The 21,710-nt window shown below is 40.5% G+C and overlaps 1 protein-coding gene across 1 annotated transcript; it reads right to left on the minus strand.

Moving 5' to 3' along the window:
- Positions 1-733: 733 nt before the first annotated feature.
- On the minus strand, positions 734-21,078 carry lamtor4 (late endosomal/lysosomal adaptor, MAPK and MTOR activator 4). The gene is made up of 4 exons (XM_039747233.1): positions 20,975-21,078; positions 14,050-14,130; positions 4,460-4,577; positions 734-1,328 (listed from the first exon to the last, which is right to left on the minus strand). The coding sequence occupies exons 1-4, from the start codon at positions 20,975-20,977 to the stop codon at positions 1,231-1,233; spliced, it is 300 nt and encodes a 99-aa protein (XP_039603167.1). The 5' UTR covers positions 20,978-21,078; the 3' UTR covers positions 734-1,230.
- Positions 21,079-21,710: the final 632 nt, after the last annotated feature.

Consider the following 21,710-nt stretch of genomic DNA (forward strand, 5'->3'; position numbering starts at 1 on the left):
GCCTTTGAAGCTTCATAAATGGTGGAACACTTTTGTAAGCATACAATATTGTACATCTGGCAACAGCTGGTGATCATTCGACCCCACCACCAGCAAGACACATGCATTGCTTTATACACACGTCCCCCATGCTTGTGAACATCTCCGTCCTTTGTCAACACTGGAGACAATGCAGCACCCAAGCCCAGTTCTATGACAGGCCATCATCTACTGCTGAGGTCCAACAACAGAAGCCCTCTATTCTTTCAGCCATTACAGAGAGGCCAGTGAGCCAGTGCCAACACTGGCCTACAAACACACTGCCAGGCCCAGCCTTTTATCTGATAACTGGTATAAGAATTGTGGTCATTTTTTCCCCCCATTGACCAAAGTGATGAATACCTGGATACAGGCCAAAGATACATCTGGTAAATTCGGATTTGAATTGATTTTATTATGTGCTCACTTTGATAAATACCAAAAAAATCCAAATTAAATTCAATGAGATTCAATGGTGCATGTAATAAAATGTGAAAACTCCCACCAAGAGGGAGGACATTTTTTTTATAGGCAGTGCAAGTCAGATCAGCAATCTTTTCAACAAGACTCACCACCCAAACATCTCTGGAAGGTACGCCATAGATGTGCCACACAAAGAGAAGGTGATCAGCACATAGTAGTACATAGGCAAATAAAGTGAAAGCTTTCTAATACATTTTATATATTAAAAAAAAAAAAAAAAAAAACATGAAACTTGACTTGAACATGAATTTACTGTTTGTTATTGAGAGGACAACAAAAAGACAATGCAGACACCTCGAGACAGCCATTGGCATATCATGAAAGAAGTCTCTATGCTGAAAACACAATGAAGGAGGAATAGGTCCCCTCAATCCCAATAATAAAACTGTAGATTTAGACCTCAACTGGCACATCAGAGCCCTCCATGACTGATAAAAGGTGCGGATTTACATCACTGACAGTGATCGTGTGGATATAGCAGCACATAAAGATGTCCTACTGGTTGCTGCATACATGCAACAAGGCTGCCAACACATCCTCACAAAAAAAAACAAAACAGACCAAAGCATCACAAGTTACACAAACTTTAAGGGAAATGCAAATGAATAAATTAAACTTGTACAGATTCTCCAAGTCCATGGAAGGTTCCCTTTTGTGTGACGATGAGAAACCCCTCAGGAATTTGGCCCATCAGGACCACAAGCGGCGCACGTTTGCTCCCATGTTTGGCTAAACGTTGATTGGATCCCGCTGGTTATTCTGTCGCTTGACAACAAAAACTTTTGTCCCAGAAACAGTAACCATGAACACATGATCTTCAAACATGACTGAAAAATAAACAAAAATAACCATTTAGAAGAGTAAACAATTTCAGTAATTGGTAAAGAAGTGTGCCAAGTGTAACTTGCACTAAGACTTTCCACAGAAACAAGTGAAGTGGCAATGGCAGGGGTTACTGCTGCCAACTGGCATTGCCAACACCCAAGATTATTTTTACTTTCAGCTTACAAAGGGGGGGGGGGTAAACTCTGAAGAACACAAATTGGCGAGGCAGTTAGAAAGACTGATGTAGTTTACAGTGTGGGCTTCACAGAGATGGTCTGCAGATTAGATGCGGATATACTGCTCAAAAAATTAAAGGAACACTTTTTAATCCGAGTATAGCATCGAGTCAGTGAAACGTCTGGGCTATTGATCTGATCAGTTAAGTAGCAGAGGGGGTTGTTAATCAGTCTCAGCTGTTTTGGTGTTAATGAAATTAACAACAGGTGCACTAGAGGGGCAACAATGAGATGACCCCCAAAACAGGAAGAGTTTAACAGGCGGAGGTCACTGACATTTTTTCCTCCTCATCTGTTTTTTTCACTAATTTTGCATTTGACTACGGTCAGTGTCACTGCTGGTAGCATGAGGAGATACCTGGACCCTACAGAGGAAGCACAGGTAGTCCAACTTCTCCAGGATAGCACCTCAATACGTGCCATTGCCAGAAGGTTTGCTCAAGGGCATGGAGGAGATTCCATGAGACAGGCAGTTACCCTAGGAGAGCTGGACAGGGCCGTAGAAGGTCCCTAACCCATCAGGAGGACTGGTATCTGCTCCTTTGGACAAGGAGGAACAAGACAAGCACTGCCAGAGGCCTACAAAAAGACCTCCAGCAGGCCACTGCTGTGAATGTCTCTGACCAAACAATCAGAAACCGACTTCATGACAGTGGCCTGAGGGACGATGTCCTCTAGTGGGCCCTGTGCTCACTGCCCAGCACCGTGGAGCTCAACTGGCATTTGACAGAATACCACAACTGGCAGGTCCACCCCTGGCGCCCTGTGCTTTTCACAGATGAGAGCAGGTTCGCCCGGGGCACACATGACAGATTTGAAAGGGTCTGGAGAAGCCGTGGAGAACGTTATGCTACCTGTGACACTGCTCAGCATGACAGGTTTGGTGGTGGATCAGTGATGGTCTGGTGAGATATCCATGGAGGGACGCACAGACCTCTACAGTCTAGAAAATGGCACCTTGACTGCCATTAGGTATGGGGATGAAATTCTTGGACCCATTGTCAGACCCTATGCTGGTGCAGTGGGTTCCTCTGGGTGCATGACAATGCCCGGCCTCATGTGGCGAGAGTATGCAGGCAGTTCCTGCAGGATGAAGGAATTGAAACCATTGACTGGCCCCCACGCACACCTGACCTAAATCCAATTGAACACCTCTGGGACATTATGTTTTGGTCCATCTGATGCCACCAGGTTGCACCTCAGACTGTCCAAGAGCTCAGTGATGCCCTGGGCCAGATCTGGGAGATTCTCCCAGGACACCATCCATCTTCTCATTAGGAACATACCCAGACATTGTTAGGCATGCATAAAAGCACATGAGGGCCATGCAAACTACCGAGTACGATTTTGAGTTGCTGCAATGAAATTTTAGCAAAATGGACTCGCCTGCCGTATCATTTTTAACTTTGAATTCAGCCCTCTGTAGGTTAATAATTTTAATTTCCAACAAACAATGTGGCATCCTTTCGTTCCCATTAAGATCTGCTCTGATGTTCCTTTATTTTTTTTGAGCAGTGTATTTGGCAAATCTAGTTAGGCCCTACCTATAATCTATGTTTAGGGAGGAGAAAAAAAAAAAAAAAAAAAGGCAGTTTTAAGGTTCTAAATTTCAAAAATAAAACATCAAATACAGCTTTACTGACAAGAGTGGACATTTTCAACTGCTGAAGAACGTATACTTTTAAGAAAATCTATATATGAAATAGAATGTCTGTCTGTTAGTAAGTTCACTATAAAATTCTACACCCTTTGATTGATTTGGACTAATTTTTTTTTAGTTGCTCTACTATGTCTGTATGGTCCTAGAGACTACTTTGGAACCCAACATTTTGACCCTGAGGGTCTCAGCAGGTTTTGTTGTTCCTGTGTACTACAGTTTGCCCACAAGGGTCATCTGCTGGCTCAGAGCAAGTGAAACATCTTAATAAACAGACTGAAGCCTGACAAGCAGACAAAATGACCAGAGCTTACAATTACTTACCTAAGCAACGCAGTGTGCTGCTTCTACCTACTGAAATATACAAAGGTGTATCGTGTGCTTTTGCAGGGGGCCCGATTAAGAGTGGAAGTGCAGTACAACACAAAGGGAAAAAAAGGTATTTTTTCAATGTTTATGCAGCATTACGAACTGCTCACCTTGAATTAAAAAGGACATGTCAGACATTACACCATTTACAGCTTCAACCCAGTAAAAACGTCCGGCCATTCTGTAATCCAATTGGAGCCAAAAAGATCCACTCATGAGAGCGCAGACATGGATAGAGGGGCAGTGTGGATGACGGATGGGACAGCTAGCAACTGGGCCACACAAACATTTGCTTGGTTTGCTTAACCCATTCTACAAATATACCCGGTAAATGCTAGTCAGAGATAAAAATTAAAATCAACAAACATGGATAGTAAAAACAAGCAACATCATCTCCAAGGGTAACATAAAGGTGCAGTGGTTAGCATTGTTGCCTCACTTGGAATCTGCATGTTCTCCTCATGCCTGTGTGGATTTTACTTCCACAGCCTTAAACAAGTGCTACTTAATAAAAGATTGCAAATTAACAGTACCAAAAAAATGTATACGTATTTTTCGGTGCTCTGTCGAAGGCTGTTATATACTTTGTGCCCAGGGCTGCCCGGATTAGTCTCTGGTTAGTCTTGAACCCTTAATTTAAGTAGGTTTGAAAAGGTTACATTTAAAAGAGTCTCATCCACGACTTAAAGCTGTTATGGACAAGAGGTATTGGAGTGTAGAGTCCCCAGTCTTCGTCTATAGATAGATAGATAGATACTTTATTAATCCCAAGGGGAAATTCACATTAATAACGTATCTATGTACAGCAGCTATATACAGAACACATGGGACTTCTTGTTAATAATAGTGTGTGGAACCACTAGAAGTTTACCTGACAGACGTTTGAAGGGCGGCTCTGAGCTTTCTTGCAGTCTAAATTTGCAGGCCGTCTGCACCATCTGCATGATCACTCCAGCTGTGTGTTCATCATTCTCCAGTTCACCTGCAGACTGAAACAAACACGAGTTTGTGTTGGTGGTACCCTTAAGTCAAATGCATGTACATTTGTACCGCATGTGCTTTTTAGATTTCTCTTTATTAATATTTTTATAACTTTAAAGCAGAACATGCTAAAATAAGCAGAGGACAGCCTTCAGAAAAATGCGACACTTGAATACACAGCCTTCACAGCTTCTCTGTGTGCACAAACTGGTGGAGTGGGACACGTTTTGCACATAATTGACCAAGACTGCTAAAACATAAAATACTCAAAACCCTGCCAGTGGACAAGAGTTTAGACATATAGGACCTTGATACTGTGCAGCTTGGGGTGCCAACTGAGTGATGTGAGCAGGAGTAGGTGGTTAATGAATAAAATGCAGGATCAAACTCACCACCTCTTTTTTCATTTCAACTTTAACTTAGTTATAATGACAAAAGTAAGAAACACAATTCTGTATTAAAACCAGGGGTGCGGAAATCCAACGCCTAATTCGTCCGACACGGGTAAATTGACCGTCGGACAAGTGTGTTTTTCTGGTTTGAGTTGTCCACTGACAAGTGCATTTTTCTGGAGAAAAAATAATTATACAGTGGTGTGAAAAACTATTTGCCCCCTTCCTGATTTCTTATTCTTTTGCATGTTTGTCACACAAAAGGTTTCTGCTCATCAAACACATTTAACCGTTAGTCAAATATAACACAAGTAAACACAAAAATGCAGTTTTTAAATAATGGTTTTTATTATTTAGGGAGAAAAAAAAATCCAAACCTACATGGCCCTGTGTGAAAAAGTAATTGCCCCCTTGTTAAAAAATCACCTAATTGTGGTGTATCACACCTGAGTTCAATTTCCTGATTACTGCCACACCTGTTTCAATCAAGAAATCACTTAAATAGGAGCTGCCTGACACAGAGAAGTAGACCAAAAGCACCTCAAAAGCTAGACATCATGCCAAGATCCAAAGAAATTCAGGAACAAATGAGAACAGAAGTAATTGAGATCTATCTGTCAGGTAAAGGTTATAAAGCCATTTCTAAAGCTTTGGGACTCCAGCGAACCACAGTGAGAGCCATTATCCACAAATGGCAAAAACATGGAACAGTGGTGAACCTTCCCAGGAGTGGCAGGCCGACCAAAATTACCCCAAGAGCGCAGAGACGACTCATCCGAGAGGTCACAAAAGACCCCAGGACGTCGTCTAAAGAACTGCAGGCCTCACTTGCCTCAATTAAGGTCAGTGTTCACGACTCCACCATAAGAAAGAGACTGGGCAAAACGGCCTGCATGGCAGATTTCCAAGACGCAAAACCACTGTTAAGCAAAAAGAACATTAGGGCTCGTCTCAATTTTGCTAAGAAACATCTCAATGATTGCCAAGACTTTTGGGAAAATACCTTGTGGACTGATGAGACAAAAGTTGAACTTTTTGGAAGGCAAATGTCCAGTTACATCTGGCGTAAAAGGAACACAGCATTTCAGAAAAAGAACATCATACCAATAGTAAAATATGGTGGTGGTAGTGAGATGGTCTGGGGTTGTTTTGCTGTTTCAGGACCTGAAAGGCTTGCTGTGATAGATGGAACCATCAATTCTACTGTCTACCAAAAAATCCTGAAGGAGAATGTCCGGCCATCTGTTCGTCAACTCAAGCCGAAGCGATCTTGGGTGCTGCAACAGGACAATGACCCAAAACACACCAGCAAATCCACCTCCGAATGGCTGAAGAAAAACAAAATGAAGACTTTGGAGTGGCCTAGTCAAAGTCCTGACCTGAATCCAATTGAGATGCTATAGCATGACTTTAAAAAGGCGGTTCATGCTAGAAAACCCTCAAATAAAGCTGAATTACGCTGTAAAAGACTCAGGATTTACAGGCACCAGGATTTTTGATCAAAACACCTAATCTTATATATAAACGTCTACGCATGGAAGTGTGCATGTGTGTGTCTGTCAGGCCCAGAAGTAAGGGGTAAAGTTGAGGTAAGGGCACCACCTCCAAGGACACAGAAAACTCGCTTAGCGCTAATAACACAAGCGGGGCGAGCATGTCAGCAGAAACAAAACCTCAGAAGAAAGACGACGTCACTTGGCCACTAATGCACAAGCGATGTGAGGACGTCGGCAAAACGAATCCTCCTAGGAGGGAGACACCCAGAGTAGTTCCTTTCAATTACCTGACATCTCTACATTTCAATCATTTAGCTGACGATTTCAATAGTTTGTAGGACCCCGAGCTTTTTACAGAATGGGCTTTCACAGATAGTTTTTTTTTTTTAAAACTAGCAAAATACCCGCACTTTGGAGTGGAGAAGTAGTGTGTTAAAGAAGTTGTGAAAAAAGAAAAGGAAACATTTTAAAAATAACGTAACATGATTGTCAATGTTTATTATTAGTATTGAGAGTGAATTTGATGATTGTAAAGAGTTTAATTTATGATTGTAAATGTTGTGTATGTATGTGGGCCAAAATTCCTCCAGAGCGCTGTAAAAGACTCATTGCAAGTTATCGCAAACGCTTGATTGCAGTTATTGCTGCTAAGGGTGGCCCAACCAGTTATTAGGTTCAGGGGGCAATTACTTTTTCAAACAGGGCCATGTAGGTTTGGATTTTTTTTCTCCCTAAATAATAAAAACCATCATTTAAGAACTGCATTTTGTGTTTACTTGTGTTATATTTGACTAATGGTTAAATGTGTTTGATGATCAGAAACATTTTGTGTGACAAACATGCAAAAGAATATGAAATCAGGAAGGGGGCAAATAGTTTTTCACACCACTGTATGTGCTGTGCATGGCACATTTTTACCACTACTTTCACATTTTAAACATTTGGGTACGTACTTCGTGCTGAAACGGTCTACTTAGGCATGTTCTTCATGTCTCAGATTGGTCTTCAATATTGTTTGCAAAATGACGGCTGATTTTTCATAGGAGAAGCACTCTTACAGAAGTATTTTACCCTACTATTTACACACTTGGAGATGCAATCATTTTTTTCATGCCGACATTACGATGTAATATGATTTTTCATGATAATCGATAACTTTTAATAAAACTCATTGTTTCTACATAAAAATGCGGTCATTTTACTTACAATGCAAATGTTTTCACCACAAAGCTTGTTTGGCAGTTAATCTTTCCTGAAATTTGTGATTTCGCGTAGGTTGTGATATACTGAGGAGTTAAGAAATTTATTGCGTGACAACATCAATTTTGATGAGCTGTCTATAGATCGTTTTTGATTAGAGAATTTTTCATATAAAAACCAAGTTGGTTTCATGCTGTCAGTTTATTAAAAATAAAGAAGAAAACATTCTAACGGTTTCCAAATGTTATGAAAGGTCTATAAACATCTTCACTTAGATGCGATTATTTTTTCCCCAGACAACTTTGGTAATATTTACTTCTTTGGAAATGTACCATCTTGCAGAATTTCAAATACATCATTAGGAATTACCTGTGTAACCCATAAAGCACTGCGGTAAGCACGTTCTTCTCGCTATATGCGTGTTGCTGAAACTGAAGCAAGTAGCATCGCGGATGAGAAATGGATCGTTTCTTGATTAAAACTGGCACAACAGGCCCTGAAAAACCTGACAATGAGGGCAAGAAAAGAAAAACCAAAAGCTGAAAGGGACGGCGAGTATGATAAAAAACAAAAACGGACTTTTCAATCACAATGGCTCAAAGAGTTTCCGTGGGTAAATGCAGAAGACACCGACTCCGTTTTTTGCCAAATTTGCCGTCAATATCAGTACCAGGAACCATGCTGTTCATTTCTGCTTGAGCTGAACAGCATTCAGCCCATGCTGTCTGAGATGGTTAAGATTCTTGGGGGAGAAGATGTTGCAAGACAAAAGCTGAAGAACATGGCAGAAAATGAATCAGGACAGTGTTCTGTTATGTAACTGGAATATGTGAAACAGAACTAGTGTAGCTATAATGAAGGCATTGTTTATTAGTGAGTTAAAATGATAAGGGAATCCTTTTTTATATAATGTTCTAGAGCAAGGTAGCAAAATACTACTGCCTGAAAGAACTTTTTTCAGTTTTAAAATGGAAGGCAGTTTTGGCATCAATAAAAGAGATCACAAAAAATAAACTATTTCTCACTTTTGTTATTTGTTTATGAGGCAAGTGAATTTAACTGGCGGACGAGTGGATTTTCTAAGTTTACTTGTCCGTGGACAAGTACAAAAAAATTTGATTTCCACACCCCTGATTAAAACATTAAAATGCAGGATATTTAGACTGGGATGAAGTTGGAAACCAATTAAAGGCAGAAAGAACCAAAGAGACATGGAATAAACAAACAAGTAGTGTGGTGAAGAGCAAGAATTTGGGGACCTTCAAATCTTGACTTAATTTTACTTTGGACAATCCAATAATCTAGTAAGTGATGGACAATAATTTGGGGTTTAATGGCTTGTTTTGTTTAGTTTAATAAATCAATTCAGTGATCAGAGTATCAAGAAAATTCAATTAAAATAAAGGGAAATGGTGACCAGTTTTTGCTGCTAATTAACTAATTAAGAAAAGAGTTAGAATGAAAACTTGCAGCCACAAGCACTATAACATGACGTAAGCACAAAAGCCAAAATGTGCTTACGCACAGAAAAATCCAGATGAATAAATCTGTACGTTCACCCACTTCACATTCTTCCGCTACATAAATCTCGATCAGCGTGAAAAGTAACGCTGGTGCACTCACCTGCTGTCCTGCCCCATCTCCTCCCACAATTACACCACTTTGATTATGCAAATCAATAAAAATAGCCCTTAATCTCAGCCTCATGTGAAAAGACAATGGGAAAAGCACGGGGGAAAATATAAGAATTTCAGCGAATACCAAGTGGAGGCAAAGGAAAAACATTATTTGTTTAATGAAACCGTGGTATAATCAACAAAAGGAAGTTGATCGAGTGACATAGCATGTTGGAGAAACTCGAAAGCTCAAGTTCACAAAGTCGCACAGTGCCCAAAATAAAAAAAGAAGTTGTCAAATATCAAAGTCGCCGTGAAAAGGCGAGTCGTAACCCATATGAAAGCTTATTAGGGTACAGAGAAAAAAAAGGCACACAGTGGGGGGAAAAATGCAGGACATGTCAACTTTAATCTCGAAATTTCCATTTTAATTTAGTAGTTTATTTTGTCATTAAAGTAGAACATCATAAACTTCATCTTTAAATTGTTTAATTTACTAGATTCTGAAATCCCATCGTAACTAAAGTAGCACGTTAAATGCTTTGTTTTGTACTTGATATTCTATGTGCTCTGTGTGTTTGAATCACTACGTGATTCTTAAACAGGCTTTCTCTTCATCCGCCAGGACACAGAATCCATTACATTCGTGAAATTATAACTCACTGAATAATTAAAATACTGAGAAGTATATGTGATATCATTTTCACGATGATAGGAGTTAAAGCATGTTATTAAACATGGTAACACAGTGGTGCAGTGATTGTTCACGTCTCGAAAGAAGATGCCTGCTGCGCCATGCGTGACCTGCGATGAAATGCTTTATTACAGAAGAACTGTCTTTTTCAAACATACTAACCTCCAATTCCTTTCTTTTCTTCCTCCAAATACCCAATCGCCACACAATCAGCTCTGTAATGGACGTTAAGCCATCTGTAAGCTTAGAGCACATTTTCTTTAAAACGTTTAAGGAACATTGAAATATCTTCGTAGTACGTGTTTATTTTATCCATCTATCCTTCCAGTGTTGTGCAATGTCCCAGTAGGAATACAGTGATAGGCAGGAACAATCTGTAAACAGAGCACCAGCTCCTCGCTAGCACTGTGGCACAGTGTCCTCACGTTTAATTAATTATTAACAATATACAGTAGATTATTTAAATGAAGTTAAAGTTTCACCTGTATAATATAATAAAACATATTTTGCTGCATGTCATCTTAAAAATGATAGTCATCATATGTAAATACGCGCTTTATAAAGTAGCTCAGGTTGTGCAATATTATAACTCTATTGCAAGTTTACAGTGAGGTGATTGTACTTATAAGTACAGACAGTTCTACAAGGAGCACTTGGACTGATCGAGTGCGTTTAGAGTTCTTGGGATGAAACTGTTTGTGAACCGCGAAGTCTGAACAGGAAAGGCTCTGAAGTGTTGGTCGGATGAGACCAGTTCAAATAGTGAATGGCTGAGGCAGCGTGTGCTTGATGCTGTATCCCGATAATTCTCTTTCCGATCAGCTGCTGTACGGCTGTGATTCCCCACTCAGATACAGTGATATAAATACTCCGAGTGGTGCACCGAGAGTAATATGGAAAAAGATGGTTCGATGTGGCAACCCCCAACAGCAGAAGCCGCTAGTCTGCAAAACTGAGCGGAGACTTGCGCACGGCAGGGTATGAGGTACCATGGAAATGTGTGTGGCTTTACGCCAATTTTAGGTGTTATACATCACGATTTGAACGTGGAAATGTTCTTACGCAAACTTTCTGTGCGTATGCACCGTTTATACATGAGGCCCCAGGACTGGAGTTGGAGACCGCTGGTCTACACAGACATTGGGAGAATTTGCAAAATCCACAAGAAAGAACACAAAGTAAGTTCTAAAAACGATTGTTTTTTATTTTTAATACATACATTTCTGGGCTCTTTATTTTAGTATCCCATATAGCACCAAGTCTCAATTACAGGCACCAGGATTTTTGATCAAAACACCTTATCTTATATATAAACGTCTACGCATGGAAGTGTGCATGTGTGTGTCTGTCAGGCCCAGAAGTAAGGGGTAAAGTTGAGGTAAGGGCACCGCCTCCAAGGACACAGAAAACTCGCTTAGCCGCTAATAACACAAGCGGGGCGAGCATGTCAGCAGAAACAAAACCTCAGAAGAAAGACGACGTCACTTGGCCACTAATGCACAAGCGATGTGAGGACGTCGGCAAAACGAATCCTCCTAGGAGGGAGACACCCAGAGTAGTTCCTTTCAATTACCTGACATCTCTACATTTCAATCATTTAGCTGACGATTTCAATAGTTTGTAGGACCCCGAGCTTTTTACAGAATGGGCTTTCACAGATAGTTTTTTTTTTTTAAAACTAGCAAAATACCTGCACTTTGGAGTGGAGAAGTAGTGTGTTAAAGAAGTTGTGAAAAAAGAAAAGGAAACATTTTAAAAATAACGTAACATGATTGTCAATGTTTATTATTAGTATTGAGAGTGAATTTGATGATTGTAAAGAGTTTAATTTATGATTGTAAATGTTGTGTATGAGAAATGCACATTTTTAGGATGGAAGGATCTCTTTGTAAATGATGTTTGCAGTTCTGCCCTGGGGCTGTAAATGACCAAGCTGTCTGCTGAGCTTATACTCTTGAGCATGCAACGTGCAGTTGGCCGTGTGAGAAGCAATCTTGTGTCAAGTTAATGCCGACCTTCTTTAGAGTCTGGCCCTTTGACTTACTTATTGTTATAATGAAGCAGACCCTTACTGGAAATTGGATTAATTCATTAATTAATACATACATGTATATAGGCAGAGAGCCAACTACATGGCAGGTGCACGGACAGTGGCCGTGCAGAAAAAGGAAGTGGGACCGGGGGCGGCTCTAGTGCATCTCTGCCATGAAATAAATGCTCGCTTAATGGAAATAAGGGTTGAAACTGCCAAAATAAGAGGTCAGTGCCGAAAGTTCCTTACAGCATAATGGTGAGAACCGACAAAAAGATGATGTTATTTTCGAAAGTTTATTACGGGGCACGGTGCGAAATGAAACATACTTAACGTTTGTAAGTACAGTGTAAAGGATGAGCATGGGAAATTTAGGCTTCCTACGTATATTGGAAGTCGCAGAAATAGAGAGGACGGGTTTCCCTATATATATATATATATATATATATATATATATATATATATATATATATATATATATATATTCTTTTTGCTGTGTGTGTATGTAAACGTCCCTTTTTCAGGACTGTGGATTTCAACAATAATGTTTTAAAAATCCAAATAACTTTACAGATCTTCATTGTAAAGGGTTTAAACAATGTTTTCCATGCATGTTCAATTAACCATAATCAATTAATTAACATGTACCTGTGGAATAGTCGTTAAGACCTTAACAGCTTACAGAAAGTAGGCATTTAAGGTCACAGTTCTAAAAATGCAGGACACTAAAGAGACTTGTCTACCGACTGTGAAAAACACCCAAAGAAAGATGCCCAGGGTCCCTGCTCATCTGCGTGAATGTACATTAGGCGTGCTGCTGGGAGGCATGAGGACTGCTGATGTGGCTTGGGCAATAAATTGCCATGTCCGCACTGTGAGACGCCTAAGACAGCGCTACAGGGAGACAGGAAGGACAGCTGATCATCCTCACAGTGGAAGAGCCCGGATCTCAATCCCATTGAGCAAGTCTGGGAACTGTTGGATCGCAGGGTGAGGGCTAGGGCCATTCCCCCCAGAAATGTCCAGGAACTTGCAGGTGCCTTGGTGGAAGAGTGGGGTAACATCTTACAGCAAGAACTGACAAATCTGGTCCAGTCCATGAGGAGGAGATGCACTGCAGTACTTCAAGCAGCTGGGGGCCACACCAGATACTGACTGGTACTTTTGATTTTGAGCCTCCCTTCATTCAGGGACACATTGTGAAACATTTTTAGTTTATGTCTTATGGTGTTGACTATTTTAGTGTTCATACAAATATTTACACATTATGTTTACTTTTTTTTTGCAATATATATATATATATAAAAAAACACACAGTTTAGGGGGTACACCCGTCTCCATCCTCCCATCCCTTGGGTTGTGCAATAGAACATGAAACATACCTAACTTTTGTAAGTACACTGCAAGGAATGAGCACGTGAAACTTCAGCTTCCCACCTATATGGAAAGTGGGAGAATTAGTGAGGAGTCATTGAGGGCTTTTCCTTTTATGTGTATAGATTATGTTTAAAAAAAAAAAAATTCTTTACAACACACAACAGCCCTGTTTACACATTCTTGGGTTACTCATTTTCCAGGTATTACTAGGATTTTGTCTTTTGTAAACTCACACGTGATAAGATGACTGAGCATTTGCTGGGCATGTTGCTGTTCTCACATACAGTCCCAGGCAAGGAAGAGAGGATCCTAAATACCACAGAAGAGGTGTGAACGAAAATGTGCAGGTGGGTAGCAGTGGTGGAGTACTATGCTCATTCGATTCTTACCTGACACAGTGAGACTCACTCGGCATACAAACACCACTATGGGCAGCAAACAGCAGAAAGAATACAAAACTGCAAGGATCAGATGGCATATGCAACCCACAGTTTTAGTATTCCCAAAAGCTTTATGAAGCTCAGTTTCTAGATGTTGGGTGGTCATGCGTTTGTGTCTTGAGTTTCTTATAAAACAATTAGAGAATCAGCTAACTAAATACTGTAACTTGACTCCATCTTCTCTACTTTATGTATGATGGTAAACAACTAGTCACGGAAATAGAAATACTTACTGCCAGAACTCCATCCTCGCTGATCACCAAGTAGCCCAGCTGGTCAGGAATCCGCTCTAACCCCTGAGTGATAGCCGATGTCTGAAATACAACAGAAACAACCAGAAAACCAAATGAACCACTCATCCAGAATGTCAAAGTCTGAAGAAGGAACTTCATTACAGTTTTTTTCAATTGCAGAAAGACAGTCTGTGATACTGAAGTCGCTTACTCAGAACTCCTCAGAGTTGCCACAACATCAGTTTGAGGGCTAAACTGTGAATCAGTTCTTATTGCTTTCATACAAAATCCAGTCAATGACTAAATTCCGCAAAATTCTTTTTTCACTTCTTTTCTCACTCAAAATCCACCAACTAAATCACTGACAAGAACGTTCCAGAATATATTGTAAACACCACACAATACAAAATAAATCTTGTCCATTGAAATGAGATGAAACACAGCAGGTCTGTGTCAGTGGAGTACCTAACTAGGCACTTTGCGGTCAACTGATCTCATGATCATATATAGATAAGAGGTCATCTTTGGAATGACTGGACCAAGTGGGAGAACAATGAAGAATTGTTGTAGGAAGAGGCCAACAAAGCAGAGAAAGACTAAGGCCAGTGGTCTCGAATTAAATAACAGCTACAGTCACTGACCATGTAAACAGTCATGGACTCTTTACAGAGAGGAAGGGGATTGCAGCCAAATCTGCAGCGCGCAGCAATCACATCAATCACGAGAATATTCCACAAAGCCAGCAGATAGGATGCAGTTTTCAACAGTGTACAGTATATTGACATACATTAAGTATTGATTTTCTCCCTTAGGATCCAAAGATTACCTCACACAGGAGGGAGAGAATTTTTTTAATGGATTAGTAGGAAACTAACCCAGCCACAGGGGATCCACTGTGTTTCTTCACGATGGTCCCAAACACAGATAAATGGGTAGGGTTACATCAGGAAGGGCATCCGGTGTAAAATTTTGCCAGATCAACATACAGACATGCTGGGTATATTGGGAAAAGAATGCCAAGGATAGAGCTGCCAGGCAAGAGGAAGGCCTAAGAGAAGGTTTATGGATGTGGCGAGAGAGGACATGCAGGTAATGGGTGTAACAGAAAGGCTGCAGAGGACAGAAAGATATGGAAATTGATCCGCTGTGGCAACCCCTAACAGGAGCAGCTGAAAGAAGAAGAAAAAGAATTAGGAAACTGCTATTGTTCACATGGTCACTGCTGACAATGACATATGAGTCCATGGAATCAGGGATAGAATTCTGGCAGACAACATAGTATTTAGCAACCTGGCAAGTGTCAGCATGGCAACAATTGCCAGAGTATTACAAAAGCATGACCTAACCATGAAGTGCTTATAGACTGTCCCATTTGAGAGGAACAGTATACATGTGAAGGAACTCTGATACCAATATGTCCAGGTAAGCAGTCTATTCAATATAACGCGGTTGTGTTTTGTCCTTAAGTGGTTGTGGTTTTGAAGGTCTAACACTATAAATAAAAGCAATCCAGGGTACAAACCCATCCAAGTCCCACTACCCTACCACTGTACGCCAGAGTTGCTCCAGAGGAATTCTGCTTCTAATTTATTAGCCATCAGCAGCTCTGAATAAGGTGGTCTTCTTTACAGGTTCCATACAAATGCTTGAATTCCAATAAAGCAAAATGTTCAGACCATACTGAGCTATATATACAGTAATGCAATCCTTACAATGTGGTCCCTTGTGTTTTACCTGTTAAGAGGGTCGTGGAGTTGGAAGCTATGCAAACAGCCCATACGTTCATCTTTGTGGATGAAGCTGGGTTTAACCTGGCAAATCAATGGCAATGAGGACGAAATATTGAAGGGCAAAGAGAGGGGCCAACATCACAATGTGTGTGGCAACATGCAATGAAGGCGTTGTGTCATACAAACCAGCCAACACAGAGCGCCTCATCTTGTTCCTCTATGAACTCTACAGGATACTGGTGCCCGAAGATGAGACAGTGGGTGAACACAAATGTGTCAGTATTTGTTGTGGTGTGGGATAATGTAGCATTCCACCAGTCACCGAGTGGTTTGCAGGACACCCAAGGATGTTGTCATTGTTTCTGCCACCACACTCCCCCTTCCTGAACCCCACTTAGTAAATTATTTTCTGCATGGAAGCGGAAGGTTTATGACCACCCCACATAATCGCATGTCCATACTGGATGCCAACATATTACACCAGAGCAATGGCAAGGATGGATCAGGCATGCCAAAAGATACTACCCAAGGTGTATTTATTGCTAGAGAGTACATCAGATGTGACATTAAGGAGAACTTGTAGCCAAATCCAGGGGACAGCGACTTCAGTATTGCAGAATGTCTCTTAGCAATTGGAAAAAAAACTAAAATGTGCAAGTGTGACGAGTGCCTTAAGGGAACTTGCGTCTGTGAATGCAATGGGGTTGGTGAAAAGGGTTGCCCTTCTGCCGCAGTCTTATCTGTGGTCCTGTTCCCAGGCAACAGTAAGTCCTGCACATAAAGATGTGATATCACTTTTGAAACAACTTGTCACCTCCCGTCAGTCCACAGAATATAAATTCCTCCTGAACAGAAACTCCAGCATCGTTCAACCAAAACATGTCCAAGGGTGCAGAAATCCTACAACCTAACACCACCGCCACAAGGAAGGGGTGGGCCTTTTCCTTTTAGTTCTTAAAAAGGTGTTCTTCTTGAACTCCACATCTGTCAAATATAAACAAGGCATCCCTGCTGGGACCCCAACATTTCTTTTGTTTCTCTGTCCAGTTTTGTCTGACTTTCTCACACTGTTTTAAGTACATGTAGGCTAGTTTTCAAATTGACGTTTTCTTCAAAATCATGGTATATGTTAATTTGCCACATAAAACGGAGTTCTAAAGCGAAATATTTTTTCTTTACATTTAAAAAGAAAACACCCAACCTGTTCTTTCATTTTAAAAATGGGGAGTGATGGGTCTTGGGTACAAACATGAAAACAAAAACCTCCATTTTTCTAAACCATGAAAGTGTTGTCGGGTATTACTCCACATCTTGAGATTGCACACATATAGTATAGTATTGCAAAACAGCACATCCACGTCATTTTAGAAAGGAATAAAAACAAAAAACAACATTTTTATGAGACCCAACTAAAATTGTGAAAAAGTATCAATTGTAACATTGTTCATGGTGTTGATTTTACGGCCTACATTACTAATGCAATTACACTTTTCACTGGCTTTTGATAATTGAGCCTTGTAGGCTATCAACCACCATGGCACGAGTTGCAGCTCCATTTCCACCCACACATAGGTGTTAATAAAATGGCAAACTCAGCTACGTCAGAACCTTCATCAGAAGCCTTAACTGACAAAGAGAGCAGTCGGAGTGGAGACTGCAAATACTTCGGCTTTGTCCCAAAAAGGGACGTAAAACCACGAGATACATGCAAGCCTGTATGTAAGATTTGGTACCGCACAATGCCATGGGGCCAACACAACAAATTCAGCCAAACGCTTAAAGGAGCGACCATGAGTCAATACTAAGAATTTTGAGAGGTATGTATCTTATTTCTAAATTACAGAAACATTAATCAGCATAAGCCAGTAAGAAGTTGTGTTTGACGTATGGATGGAACACCTGACCTTTTTCTTGAAGTAAACTAGGGAGCTCTGCCCCCTGCTCGCTTTGCTTGCCAACCCCCATATGGGTGCTACACGCTAGCCACTTCGCAGCTCTGCCACTCGCGTATGGGCAAGCGGATGTACAATTTAAACAGCTTTTTATTTTCATAGGAATTGTTACATATGCATAATAGACCTATTTTGCATTACAGTGAGTAATTAACCATAGTAAAAAAATAGTAAAACGTAATAAATTGAAAGAAAATTGTTAAAATTTTACATGTCAGAATTGTTTGAACAATTGTGAATACAACTAATCTTGTTCTATTACATGGCCCATCATTCAGACATAAATTATGCAATAACATGATATGATACATCCTTCTTTCACAAGTAATTTGGCTGGTGGAAGACCGGACGGTGTTAACGCTTGTACATATTCTACGAGATATTGTAAGTTGATGTTTTCATCTTCCGCACCCTCTCCGCCAACTGCTTCAGCATAGTCTACCGATACACATTTAACCAATTTGCCTTGCAACCGATCGACAATTTTCACTTTAATTCGTTTGACTGAATTGTTTCTCTGTGCTAGGATTGCCCGTTTACTCATTTCTTCTGTTGATAACCCTTCGGGATGAAATTCTTCATTAAGATTGACATACAGCATTACGTCTTTTTATTGGGAACTTAAAGTGAGAAAAACGTAAAAATTTACAAGAGCTGAGAGCGCAGGAACTGTGTCTGACAAAAGCATTCACACGAATGAGAGAACCGTAAGCGGGGCCGTTAACCGGAAATGATTGAGAGGAGGATGGGACGGGGGTATGGGAATCTCTCGGAAATAGTCTTGTCTCAAGATTTTCTTTTATAATAGAAATGTTTTTTGCAGACAGTTGAACATTTAACACATCAATTAATACAAGAGTCTGCAACCATTTTATCTGTGGGCCAGTTGTATTCCGTGCTCTTTATTAGGTGGCAAAACGTTTAGCATAAGAGCTCAGTTCATCCCTCCATTAGATTAATATGTCACTGTAAAGTCTGCTGCAATAGCACATTACTTTCTTTCATTTTTAGTTCTCACAATTTTAAAATTTGTTACATTTGCTATTTAATGTAAAGTGATAGAACCTTTCAGTGCTCAGCTGCATGAATGGTGATGCTACTCCTCCAAGTGCTCATTTACTTGGATTTAAACTGGTTTACATTTTACCATTTACAGACTTTACTCTTTTACAAAAGATTGAATACAAGTATTTGCATTTCTAAATTTTTTTCCACCAATGTAAAAATTTGAATGCTTACACAATTGCAATTGGTTTAAATACAGTGCCTTCCAAAATGTTTGGGACAAAAAAAATTTTCCCTTAATTTACTCTTCTATTCCACATCTTAAAATTACAAATCAAAACAACTCAGACATCGGAATTAAAGTGCACATTGCAGATTTTCGTACAAGAGTATTTGCATACACTTCAATCACACCGTGTAGAAGTGACAACACTTTTTATACACTGTCCCCCTGTTTAAGGGCACCAACATGTTTGGGACACAGCAATGGCTGGTAGGCAGAGCTTCTCCTGGAACGGAGGATGCAGAGTTAATCACTGCATTATTATGCTGTCCACATTTAGTAATTATGAGCAGCAAGATCCTTTGTATTTTCGGGGTTATATGATCTCACTCTTCATGCCAGGGTGATGTGCGCAGCAATCCAGGAGGATCAAGGAGTAAAATGCTGCCAGTTGAGGTATTCTGTATACCTGGTTAGGATGCTGTCTGCTCATCTCCCACTGTAGATATATACAAGGCACAGCTATATGGGAGAAGACCAGGTGGACCCAGGAATTCCTTCTTTATTAACAGGCCTAGGAGACCCCGAGATGCAGAAAGACATTGCCGAGTGTAGGGCAGCCTGAGAAGTCCAGCTTTGTTTATTGCTGCTGTGCTACCAAAACTCTCGTCAAAATAAGCACAGTAAGAAATGGCTCTTTAAGGACCATGCTGCTACAGCCTCTGTCTTACAGATTCACTACATACAACATTTGCAAAACAAGACCAAAAATTAAGAGTATGCAACACAGCTCCCGGTCTAGGCTTTGTTCTTGTCACATCTGGGCCACTGCAACTCTCTGCTGGCAGAAGTACCTATCTGCATGTATCACCAAGCTATGGCAATTGATTTAAAATGCAACAGCAACTCTGGTATTCAACCAGCCTGGGCCAGCACATCACTCCTCTTTTCAGACCACTCTATATTGGCTCCCTGTAGCGGAATGTGTGAAGTTCAAATCATTGATGCTTGTCTACAGAGTAGTCCATGGGTCAGCACCTGTATCTATGGTCCTATGCTGCTGATAAATGGGTGCGGGTGCCTGGTGACACGACTTTTGTGTGCTACCAAATCTCAATCCAGACTATTCATCTGTAACCTCCCACTTCCACTTGAGATTCTGATTCCCTCAATGTGTTTAAGAAGCGTATGAAGAACTCTCATGTTTGGTGAATTTCTGTCTAACCGACTTGGACTTTCCAAGTAAGTAACTGTATTAGCCTGTATTTTGTTCCGATTTCTTCACCTGCGGCAATCGATTTTATACCCCTTGTGACACTTGTTCTCAAACAGTCCCCAAGCTGATGTTTACTCGATTGTGGGCACCTCTTTTAGGAGTTTCTATGCGTCTGCGTAATGTAAATGTAAACAAGGAAGACACTGAATTCTTGAGGACGATTCTACACCTGGTGGAAGTCACCCAGTTTATCTCCGGCGTCAGTCACTTAGACAGCAGTACCCTCTTCACAGAACAATTATTTCAAGCTTTAGTTGCTGCCATGTTTTGGTACCACTTCATAGTTTTCGGTGCTATTCAGCAGATGCAATTCTGTGTTATGATCTGCGCGGTATACACTTAACCTTGTTTTAGCCTGGCAGACTGTTACTGAATAGTAAAGTCATACAGAAAGGTCCCGAAGACGTTCCTCTTTTATTGTGAGCAGGCGAGGTCAGATGTTAGTTCAGTTTAAGAACTAAAATAAAAACACCGGTTGATAATAACAAAAGACATTCGAGTATTCGTGTCCGCTATACATCATTAACTTGTGTTAAAAGACAAGCTGTAATCTTAAGTAAAACTCGTTCTGATATTAACAAGTGACTCGATGTGCGCTCCTAGTAGCGTCAGAAAAACTGAATAGTTGTCCACCTCCGTTAGCGAATAAAGAAAAATACAACAGATTATTCTGCTTAGTGCGATCGTCTTTGCTCACACGTACCACATTTTATAAAATGAAGATTTAAAAGAAACTCACCATCTTCACCCGTCCCGTTTAACTTCCCCCAAAAGAAGCAATCATATGATACTGAGGTCACCTGAGTGCCAACGAGCTTTATATATGTTGATCTGCTCATAGGTCCACACAACTGCCCATAAACATATAGATTACGCCCACTGCCTAATTCTCTCACTTTGATTGGTCAAGAATTACGATCGGTTCTTTATAGCCCGCCCAAAGTGATTCCGTTTCCGGGCAGTCGTCACCAGTTCTTCCTCATGAGTTGGGAAGCATAGACATAGAATTACTAGACGCCGCATGATTAGCAGCATCGCACGTCAACGTCGCCGCCACATTGCGAGTGGCACTGCTGTGGAGTGAAGTAATGGATAAAGGTGCCTCACGCATGTGCTGCTTGGGATTATACAAACTGCTGTACGTTCCAAACCAGATCTCGGGGGATTACATTTCATAGGTGAGGCCGAGCAATTGTTTTTTTTATATTTGGCCATTAGAAAATCCCGTTTTATAATCTTAGCACTCAAGGTCACCTTACAATAAAATTAAACAACATTAGTAAAATTAAAACAAGGGAATGATAAATCGGTAAGCAATAATTAGCAAACAAACAATGATAACTGGCAGTAACAATGCAAAATTCACAATTGGTATGCTAGTTTGAAAAGATTTGAGGGCAGTTTTAAAATGTGTTATTGAATCGAGCTGGCGTATATGAGAGGGAAGAGAATTCCCGAGTTGAGAAAGCACTAAG

Source organism: Polypterus senegalus, chromosome 3, assembly GCF_016835505.1.
Source record: "Polypterus senegalus isolate Bchr_013 chromosome 3, ASM1683550v1, whole genome shotgun sequence".
Lineage (NCBI taxonomy): Eukaryota > Metazoa > Chordata > Cladistia > Polypteriformes > Polypteridae > Polypterus > Polypterus senegalus.

Bases quoted from the DNA above. Each gene is read 5' to 3' on its own strand.
- lamtor4 (XM_039747233.1), bottom strand. The intron at 4,578-14,049 runs GTAAGTATTTCT...TGTTTGTTTCAG, and splicing joins GCGAGGATGGAGTTCTGGCA to TCTGCAGGTGAACTGGAGAA. The intron at 1,329-4,459 runs GTAAACTTCTAG...TTTATTTTTCAG, and splicing joins GCCCTTCAAACGTCTGTCAG to TCATGTTTGAAGATCATGTG.